The 10,776-nt window shown below is 43.7% G+C and overlaps 2 protein-coding genes across 2 annotated transcripts; both read left to right on the top strand.

Moving 5' to 3' along the window:
• The first annotated feature begins 215 nt into the window (after positions 1–215).
• Positions 216–2,052, top strand: LOC129589375 (WASH complex subunit 3-like). Its single transcript, XM_055484116.1, has 5 exons — positions 216–462; positions 582–746; positions 838–990; positions 1,239–1,379; positions 1,667–2,052. The coding sequence occupies exons 1-5, from the start codon at positions 403–405 to the stop codon at positions 1,820–1,822; spliced, it is 675 nt and encodes a 224-aa protein (XP_055340091.1). The 5' UTR covers positions 216–402; the 3' UTR covers positions 1,823–2,052.
• Positions 2,053–3,570: 1,518 nt separating this feature from the next.
• LOC129589311 (rho guanine nucleotide exchange factor 16-like) lies at positions 3,571–10,677 on the top strand. The gene is made up of 9 exons (XM_055484013.1): positions 3,571–6,511; positions 6,646–6,738; positions 6,910–7,631; positions 7,706–7,801; positions 7,963–8,066; positions 8,125–8,178; positions 8,699–8,911; positions 9,021–9,299; positions 10,453–10,677. The coding sequence occupies exons 1-9, from the start codon at positions 5,191–5,193 to the stop codon at positions 10,526–10,528; spliced, it is 2,958 nt and encodes a 985-aa protein (XP_055339988.1). The 5' UTR covers positions 3,571–5,190; the 3' UTR covers positions 10,529–10,677.
• The last annotated feature ends 99 nt before the right edge of the window (positions 10,678–10,776 follow it).

The following is a 10,776-nucleotide window of genomic DNA, read 5'->3' as shown; positions in this document are numbered from 1 at the left end:
GAGCTAAACAGGGAACAAAACAGTCCATTACTTATTTGCAGAGAAAATAGAACAAATACTGTACTGCCGCAAAGAATTCCCTGTTGCCGCCGACCATTCCCGGAGGAGCGTTACGTGTAAGTATAAAAAATCAACGTGACCGTAAACTCGTTGCGTCCGTGACTTCGTAGTCTTTATAATACTAGGGTAATTTTGTGGCCTGCTTCCAGCTTCCAATGTTTTTGGTAAGTAACTTTTAAATAATCATAAATGTGATAAATTTTACTTTTTTCCTTTCCTTTTGAAATTATTTTGCAGCTTTTCTCACTTTTCTATTGCTTTATTGTCTGGTGGTTATATGCTACCAGATAACATTTTGGGCTACTGGGCTTATGATTTGTGAAGTGAACGTGAAGCAGCAACATGGTGAATCTGGAGGAGGCTGATTTCGCAGTCCTTGGGGACTCCATTGACTTGAACCAGGTAAATTGACAATACACCTAAAAGCTAGAAATCAGAAATAGATGAGCTTAAAAAGTAAACGGAGGTAGGCTAGGTAGCGAGAATTAAGCGACATTTCAAACAAGGCATCCTTTCCATAGGTGCCCGCGCTTCCTTTAAATGAAACCGTTGGCTACGTGAAACAGGCTGCGACCATTATTGTTCAACATTTGAACCACTTTGCCCAAACCGCTGACGAAAAATTACGCCAAATGTCCGCTAATATATCGCGCCTGGAGACAGAGCTGACCATTCTAGAGGCAAAGGTAAGACGGCTTGGTGCACTATATGAATGCAGTATCTGTATCGGTACTGTATGTGTACTATGCACTTAAAAATTAGCAGCGCTGATTGCAGCTGGCATCCGTTCCTGGGCTTTCTTCCATTAAGGCGTCCGAGCCTAATACACCGGGAGGGATGCCAGTCCCAGCATCTGCAGCACACGAAGTTCCAGCATCTGTGCCTGCGGAAGCCATGAAACCGACTCCTTCACCGGTTCCCGCTGATACGGTATGCCAACTTTAACGAATTCTCTGATTGAGTGATTGTCACTTGTGCTTTCCTACTCTTTACCACAAACCGACAAAGTCGCTGTAATCATTTTGCGTATCTTCACTACTGTTTTCTTTTTGAGAACGCATGCTCATGTCACCGTTAAACTTAAAATTTTGACTTTTTTATATCAAATTATACGACATATGTGTTCGTAAAATGTGAAGTCAAGTTGTTGCAACAATGTTTATGTTACGCTGTTACAGTCTTCACCTGCGACGTCAGCCACTCCAGTTCCAGATGGTGTCAGCTCTCAACCAGTCGCAGCCGCAGAGGAAACTTCGCAAAACGTCTTGACAGTCCAAAAAGATCCCATCTACGCCAAATATTTCCGCATGGTGCAAGTGGTACGATTCCAAGTACAATCTTGATCCAACCGTTTTGTGAAAAGAAGCGCGTATTTATGTTTTAACTGCGCGGATCAAATGCGTTTCACTGCATTCCATTTTCTGCATTCCCGCTTGCGAAATTTAAGCATTCGTTTTTGCTTAATTTTGCTACATGAATGTGTTTCCTTCAAGGGCGTAATATAGGGGGGTGCCAACCGGCAGTTTTTTGGAAGTTGATTCTCCTTTGGAAATACGGTTTTGCCGGTTGTATCCATGTGAACGACAACCGTGTTGTGCCTTGATAGGGTGTGCCGGCGCAAGCAGTGAAGTTGAAGATGGCCGCGGAAGGCCTGAATCCCGCTTTGCTGGACACACCGAATGCTCCGTCGCCCGGTGGCCCGGCGCCGTCCGGCGGACAGGATGCAAGCGACAGCGGGTCCGAATCCGAAGAAGACGAATAATGTCCAGTAATGGCTTTTTCTGTGATATCCGGTGTGATTTTTATGGTACGTTTTATCTGTGCATTCGAATTTGGTTTTGATTAGTCGACTGTAGATTGCATTTGACTCCATTTTTACTGTAGGAATTTTTTGAAAACGTGATCTGTGGCCTTGAGTCCTTGACTAATAATTGTTTATGTGTATCAGTTTTGCTTTACGTGATCGACTACAAACAACAAGCCGGTACCCCTCTTTTGGCGTTTTCGACATTTTTAGCTTGTTAATCGTGGATTGGCGCAATAGAATGATTCGATTTGTTCACAATATGTCAATTTTTACTCGTACTGTCATACACACTGTTACAATATACGGGTAATAAACGCAGAAACTGCATTCTGAAACTTTTTCTTCTTGTTCTTTTTGAACGATTAATTTCTTGAAATATCGACTGCCGCGGTGAATAACAACGAGTGATTGTTTACTTCCCGTCGTTTTTTGAATTTGTAAGCGTTCCATAAGATTGCCTCTCTTTTAGATGCGACATTAATGGCGGCATTCGAGCAGTTTCAGTGTTTGTTCGAAAAGATTTTATGAGCATAAGATTTGGTCTTCGAGAGTTTTATGGCAAATTCTCACGGTCGCCAATTTCCTGCGTAATTTTAAGGCTAAGGCTAACTGAAATGTGAAGATAATAATAATGTTTCCCTTAATTTTTTTTGTGTTTGCTGAACTTGTAGCGGTATCTGCCAAGGGTGTACACCCAAAAATATAACCAGCCGGTTGGTTGGCCTACATTTTTCCGCCGCTCATTGCGATCTCTCAGTTTACTCTTTGCATGCCGTGCATATGGATGCTGTGTGTTGTTCGGTATTTATTCACAAGAGTATGATTTCTCATGTCACTCTGAATGAAATCGATACCGATTCTGCAGCTGAAAAGCTGTGCGTGAAATTTAAATCATAAAAATTCAGTGTTAGGGGAAAACATGCTTACTGAACAACGAAAAAATTAAAGGTTAACGGAATTATTGAATTTACAGTAATTTAGACTTCAAAGACTCTCTAATTTAATCGAACCTGACCAAGATTTGACTAATAAATTTTTAAGACAAGCAGAACCGCTTAAATGGCTGAACTTACCATAAGGTCTATCGTATTAACTAATCATACTGTAGTAGTATGATCAGTTGAGATATTACTAAATTGCTGGTTTCGAATAATTTTCAAATGCAGGCTGCAGGTTTGCGCTCGATTTGGTGACGTGCTTTGATTCCGCTGGACTGACATCACCACAAAAATGAAATACCGCTTCGTTGTAGGCGTTGAGTTTAATATGTTAGAAATATAACTGACAAAATAGATTTTCCGAAACGTAGAAATAGATAAAAGTATCGATAGTCGATTTGGAAATTTTCGAACATTGTTCCAGATTGCCGTGCGTTTTCAGGTTTCGTTGAATTGCTGTTGTGAGTACGAAGTGTTGATGGAACTATAGCTAATAATATATGGCTAATATCGCGTATAATAGCTGGAAGTGTTTCAACCAGAAATGTGCCGATTCAATCGAAATGGAATGCTTGGATATTATTCCCAAATGGTGTGTCCCAGTTGTCGGGGCAGTGGAGGTATTGTGAGCAGGGTCAGAACCGGTGACAGTTGGCCAGCTGTTTCAGCTCCGACGGGCTGATCGCTCTTCCGGTCACAGACGTCCGCATATATGCCGATATATGCGCACACATTGTGGATCATGGATAGCCCTGTGGAAATTCCACATTGATATTGGCTGTGCATTAATGTATCCAGCTCGGACATGATTCATTCCTGGATTGGTTTTGATTATGTTCAACCTCATAATTGAACTCGCGCACTGCATGGTGCATACTTTGGTCAGCGGCGTATGGGCGTAGCATTGGCCGTGGAATCTGTATTATTGTATGATTCAAATTGCTGTCCAACTGTCATTGCCGCGACTGCACTACATTTGCCTCACTGCTCCGTCATCGATGTGTATCTTTGCATTTATCATATTCACTCCCATCTGCGCAAATCTGTTTTCGTTTTGGTTGCAAAAATGTACTTATGCAGTTAAAATTATTTGCCGGTTATGTTTGTTATTTTTTAACGTGCCGGTTCAATTTGGTATTTCCGTAATCAGTTTGTATAAATCTTATGTGTGCTGGTTGTTTTTATCATTTTGACAGAAATTTTTGTTGCTACAGTTTGCTACCACCACTAGCTTATTGCAGTGTATGCATAAATTAATGTTTGAAGTTGAGTCATTTTTGGTTTCGATTTTCACTTACCCATTAGTTCAGCCCGTGTGCGCGCTTAATATTTTACTGAATAATTCTGTTAGAAGAGTGGACTCGGAATTTAGTGGCAGACCGGAACTGAATTATATGCGCCCGTTGTTTTTCGGACTAATGCTTCCCCGAACCATTTCGGCAGTTTTGTGACCTGCATTTTTCTCGGTGAACAGTCACAGTCGTGTTTAGTTAGCGTTTATAATTCCGCGTACTGCACAGTGATTTCGATTGTATATGTGTACAACATTTAATCGATTCGTGTTGGAAAAGTTTTTTATTTGCTGCACTCCTGGAGTGCCTCTCATCCTGCGCATCATCTATCTCCGCATCGAACGCGATCACGTAATTGTCCCACTAGTGTCAGCGGGATGACCGAATTTTGCGACTGCGCTTGACACATATGCGCATTACTCACTGCAGCTAAATGCTCACAATAATTTTTAACGATATGTACCAGTAGAAATACACTTTGTACAGGATATACGCGCGCGCCGGTATTGTGCCTGGGCCAGCCTGGCCATATATATAATGATCTGTTGTGATTTTTTATTTATTTGTTCAGGATTTGACAGCCCGTTTCATAATGTTTTTAATGCACATGTTTTTCCTCATGGATTTATGCGCCTACACCATTTCCGCACTGGCGCTCATCATGATCAGGCCCTAATCTAGATCGCGAGAGCAATTTTCACCGTAAAATGCGATAACTGTTGCGAGTTACGCATGGCTGGCAGAAAGACATTTATCACCTACCTGCAGCTGCAACCGCACTGATATGTACTCCAACTATAAATGCTACCTGATGTTGACGGCCATTTTGCTCAGCAAGAAAAGAGTTTTTGTGTGTGCCATTTTTTTGCGTATATTTATCATGAAAATATCGTCGGCGGCCCTTTAGCATATGCACTGCTCTGACATAATCAAACTAATTTATGTTCATTATTAGCGCTGAGCTGCCAGTCTTCGTATTGAATATAAAACGATGAGCGTCGGGGGGACGGTCTGAGCATTCTGTGTGGACAATTTGTTCATACCGTCAGGCCATTGTTGAGCGGTACTTGACGGTTAGTACAAAAACGACACCATGACCTCCTGCAACGCCGACAACAATAACGCTGATTGTCCGCGTACACTCAGCGAAGCACTGGCGTTCTTCTTGTCACGATCTTCTCCATCGACGAATACTATACTTAACAGTGAGCCGCCGTCACCGCGACCGGCAGTGTGTAGAAATCGAGAGTCGCGGATCTTTCAGCAGATTCAGCTTTTTGAGAATAACCTTCGCCACGCTCATGTGCAGAAGGCCGTGCCGGATCCGCCAGCATCATCGGAATATTCTTCGTGCCCCCAGCCGGCGCCGCTGCATCAGGATAATCCCAACGTTAACCGTAACGACCAATCAATGAACATGCTTAACCCCAATGAACCCTTCTATGTCAATCTGCAAGACGCTCCACCGGAAGCCGTCCTCTTGCGGCGCGCCCGCGACACTAATGTTATTAAACGGAAACCGATGCCTAACCCGCGGTTATCGGTGCAGCTTCTCAGTCCCCGCCAAGAATGCCCGGAAGTACGCGTACCGGAAGTGCCGCTGGTCATTTCACCGCGGCGTCGCTCCACGGATACCCCACGCCGTGCTCCGCCTCCGGTGCCCCCTCCGCCGCCGCCGACCAATCGGCGCTCATCCGTCATTCCGGAATTGGCGCCGCTGACGTTACCGGCACTGCGCAATTCGCAGCATGCCGATGCGCACCACCACGCGCGTCGCCATAGCACCCTCCCGGGCGGCATTCGCCTGGCGCTGAGCCCGACCAGTCCGGTTAGTGGCCTGAAATCGCCGTACGGAGCGCCGAAATTCATGAACGAATATTCGCATCCCACACAGCGTCCGTTACCCGAAACACCGAAAGAATCGGCGGAAGACGATAATTACAATGATTCCTGTGGTGATCCGGTGTATCAGGAGATTGCTTGTGAAAATCCGAACGATACAACTCGCAACGGCTTGGAAAATGTTGTGCCGTTGAGTTTACCGTGCGCTGCACCGCCACATCAGAAGAAGAACAAATGCGGCCGGAAATTTACGAAAAACTTCCATTCGCTACGCGGACTACCGGTGGAATTCGACGCGGACGCCGGCCGCAGTAAACCGCGCGCCTCGTCATTTACCACGGCCGACTTAGTGCAGTTTCCACCGGCGCATTCCTCGCGCTCCCATTCCACCGGCTGCTCGTCCATTTTGTCGCTGACGGAATCGGATTCGGGCGTTTCTCTGGAAGTGGACTCGAACCGCGACGACTCCAGTTTATTGTATGGACGGTACGGTGTGTCCCTGTCCAGCGGGGAATTTCAGAGCGTAGTGGAGAAAGTGAAAGGCTTTCAGAATCGCTCGGAGAGTCTGAACAGTAAGTCATCGACGCATTTGTAATTGTCTTGCTGATTGACGTTGTGATTAATTACACACAAACACAACGAGACGGCCTGGTGCGGAGGCTATTAATGAAATGGAAAACGTATTAATCTGTTATTAATTTAATAGACGATGCCCGGGTTAAAAACAGCCCCAAGCAACCGCATCACGACAGAAATCGTCGGCACACTCTGCCGGTAACGACGACGGCAACCGTATTAGGTACGGCCGCTGGGATGTAAACAGCGCATTGTTGCCACTGCACTCTGTGTGTACAACACGGGCAGTTAGCCCAGTTAGTGTTTTTGTTACATTTTTCTTCGATATATCATTTACACCCGATAACGTCTGTCAATTTAACGGCGTTCTAAATAGCCGGCATTTTCTCCGCAGATGAGGGTGAAAATGATGCGGAACACAGCATGGACATGATTAGTGAGATCGCTCATTATCCGTCGCGCGGTTTATGGTGTCAACAGCCGAGCGTGGTGCGTAGCGGGATACTGGAGCGGTTGTCGGAAGAGGAGCGCAAACTGCAGGAAGCCACGTATGAGATCATTTGTTCGGAAGCCTCCCACCTGCGCAGCCTGAACATTCTCATTAACGTCTTTAAAAACGCCCCGGAACTGAACGCGATAAGTGACAAACTGAGTCCCGGTGAAATGCCGTTGGCGGTGTTGTCGGCGCAGGAAGAGCGCAATCTCTTCCTCAACATCACCGACATCCGCCGCATTAGTGCGCATCTCCTGCAACGCCTCCACAAACGGTGGGTGGAGCATCGCAACAACACCGGTCTGGTCACGCTGCCGGATTTCAGCGATATTCTCGAGGATTTCGCTACCGGCGAATTTAAACCCTACGTCAATTACTGCTCTAATCAGCTGTTCCAAGATCGGACGCTGAAGAATTTAAAAGAACGCCGTCGCTTTGTGGACATTGTCAAGCGCTTGGAGGCGCATCCGGCGTGCGAACTGCTCGATTTTCGATCGTATTTGATGCTGCCCATGCAGCGCATCACCCGCTTGCCGCTGCTGTTGTCCGCCGTTATGAAACGGCTCAACAGTGCATCAAGCGAGTTTAGTAAATACGGCAACGCCTTGGCTGCGGTGAACAAGGTAAGGTGTAATTAGCGGGGCAGCATTGTAGCGTTTTTTTGTCACTATACAGCGTTATTTTGTATGTTGGCTAGGTTGTGAAAGACTGCGATGAAGGGGCAAAAAGATGCGCTTGCATTGAGGAATTATGCCGAATTGATGCGATGCTGTTATTTGACGTATCATTAAAGGTATCGGCTGGGAGAGTATAATAAATGTTACGATACCGGCAATTAAAATCCGCAACGCCGTGGTCATTGTTTGCCCGTAGATTTACGAGAAGAATTAAGTCGATCAGCGAACATGGCTTTTTTATGCTTCGGATTGAAATGCTACTTCATTTTCTTCGTAGAAAATTCCCATCATTTCCGCATCGCGGTCGCTGGTCAAACGGGGTACCGTCGATATGATTCAGATTGAGCACAAAATTTTACCGCGCCGTACATTCCATAAAAAGTTAGTACGGAATTCGGTTTCAGTCAGGCATGTGTGCTAACCTTTCTGTTTTTATTAGGTCCGTCCATATTTTATTGTTTAACGATTTGTTTGTGCTTACGAAACCGCGAAGGTGAGATTCATGGGGTTTTATGTTGCTCCTGTAGCGAAAACAGATTCTTTTGTAACTCAATTCCGATTCTGTTGTTGGTCAGTCGAATGAGCATATTGTTCTGGCTCAAAGCAGTGGTTGAAAATTTTTGAATGCTATATGTTTTACGGTTTACCTCGTACAGTTCTACTAACTATGCTTAAAATGTAATAACAAAATATAACAGTAATTAAAAATAGCTATAACAAAAATTCTTACAACTGTTTCTGCCGTATGGCTTATGGTTAGGTATGTATATGCTTAGCTTATCACAGATTATTATGTACTACAAAGTGTACGTGTAAAACTTGCTCACGACTGTGATTTTACGGTGTTTGAGCATTTAAAATTACAGGTCAGCTTAGTACTTCGTTGTGGTTTCAGCAGTTTTCATAATTGGCAAAATGCCGATACAGTTATGATGGTCGGCTATGCACTGATTAGCATTATAATTTGACTGTTATAGTTCGCTGCTCTTTTTCAATTTTTTCTCATGTTGCAGTGGCAGCGAAGAAACTCTGACAGTAATGGACTACTGTCCGCGGAACCTCTTGGACTGCTTGCCGGTGAGCTATGCCGAACGTGACGATCTGCTGGCCCATACATCCGTTAGCACGCAGTTTACCACACCGGATACATTCCGTGGTGTGAAATTGGTTCTACTGCGAAACCATGCTCAAAAAACAGTGGAGTTTTTCGTCGTTATGACACTTGAGTAAGAAGGCTATCGGCAGTTATTTTACTGTCGGATAATTTTTGCTTCGTGGCAAATAAATTGTTTAGCTAATCTTTGTGACACATTAACGCTTGTTATCGGCATTTAGGAGTGATTATATGCGATGGATCAGTGTTCTCAATCCGTCGGAGAAAGTGGAAGGTGATGAGAAAGTTTATGACGTCTGGGATTGCCCGCAGTATGAAATTCTGACGGATTACGAGGCGAAAGAAAACGATGAGCTGAATTTATCGGCCGGCGATGTAGTGGATGTGTACCGGAAATCATCCGATGGCTGGATGGAAGGACGACGCGTCCGTGATGGCATGCATGGTTGGCTGCCTACCGGTGTCGCCAAGGAGCTGATGACGGAACATGCCAGGGCCAGGTGAGTGCGTTTTGTAACCGTAATAAACGAATGCAAGTAGAGATGCCGTAAGATTTTAGTTTTTTGTTATAAGTTTAAGCATGTGACTGCAGAGTAGCTAATATTATAATGTTTTTGACGTATGGATGTGTGTACATTTCACTGTTGCTTGCATTTGCAGTATTTCGCTTTGGTGCCTTATTTAAATAATGATTATAATGTATAAGTCAACTGACAACTGACTTAATCTTTTTTTTGTAAAGCCATTGTCTTTCCGTTGAAGTTCTGTCCAGGTTGAACTTGAGTCAACACAGTACAGTACAGTGAGTACACAAAGTTTTCGTAAAATAAGTGCGTTTTCTATCTTGATTTATAACTTTCGTTAATTGTTTAGACAAGCTTTGCTTAAAAATATTGTCATTATGTAATGAATTTCTCCAACAATAATATCTTTGAAATCTAGAATTTCTTCTTAAGCATTTGAACACAGCACCATTTTTAATGTCTTACTAACACCTTTCAACTTTGCTTTACTTCATGGAATTCCGTCACAGAGCGAAATCAGCAATAGTAGTGTGGTATTATTAATTTCTTTATGATTTTGCCGCTTTTTTCTAACCTATCGGGACGTTCGTATAGCGCGGAGGGCTTGATGTAATGTTTTAATGGATAATGGTTTATTGAATTTATTGGATCAGTTATTGAAGTCAATTGCTAATAATAATTGCTAGTAGTATTGCGCGTTATTGCTAGAAGTATTGTTCGAAAAGTGCATACTTGGCACAGAATGCGCAGTATCCATGTTTCACAATAAAAGGTAATGTTCTGTAGTGAGTCTGTAGACTGTACATCGTGTCCGATAAAATGACCATGGCCTGCAGCGCAGTAGCGTGTGGCAGACTGAACTGAGTATTTAGACATTAAATGGCTGTCTCGCGCATAACTTTTTTTATGTTTGGGTTTACAAGGGTTCCGTGGTTTTTGAACAAGGGCAGGGTTAATAAAAATGCCGCCTCTTATATACTCATGCAGTACCATGGCGTGGCAGTAGCCGCAGTACTATCGTTCACACACGATACTTTTGCTTGAGCTTTTCAGTTCTTATCCGCTTCACGTAAAACGCACACCCTATCTTTGTCTCTCTTTCTTGTCCTCATGCAGTCTTTTTTTGCAGGATTCTGAAAGAGCGCAACAGACTCCTCGTGGCATCTGCTCAATTTATGCATGACAGGCTAAAGACAACGCCATAGATATTTTCCGGGTTGAATTTTCCAATCGAAGTCCAAGAGCAGTTTATGTTTCTACTTCCGATATGTAAATTGTGTATTCTGGTTTTGCTGAAGATTCTGAGATTTACTGTAATTCTTCAGGTGATAAAATCCGATGTGCAATAATAATTTCCAGCAAGAACACAGCGCACAAGAGTCCATCCACATCACGTAGACTTTCCAAAATATGGTTCTAAATTTCTCTTAGAATATTTAAAACAGCATAGAAA

The sequence above is a fragment of the Paramacrobiotus metropolitanus genome, unplaced genomic scaffold (assembly GCF_019649055.1).
Source record: "Paramacrobiotus metropolitanus isolate TYO unplaced genomic scaffold, Prichtersi_v1.0 Parri_scaffold0000034, whole genome shotgun sequence".
NCBI lineage: Eukaryota > Metazoa > Tardigrada > Eutardigrada > Parachela > Macrobiotidae > Paramacrobiotus > Paramacrobiotus metropolitanus.
The sequence above is the reverse complement of the archived record's forward strand: the minus strand, read 5'-3'. Positions and strand labels throughout refer to the sequence as shown.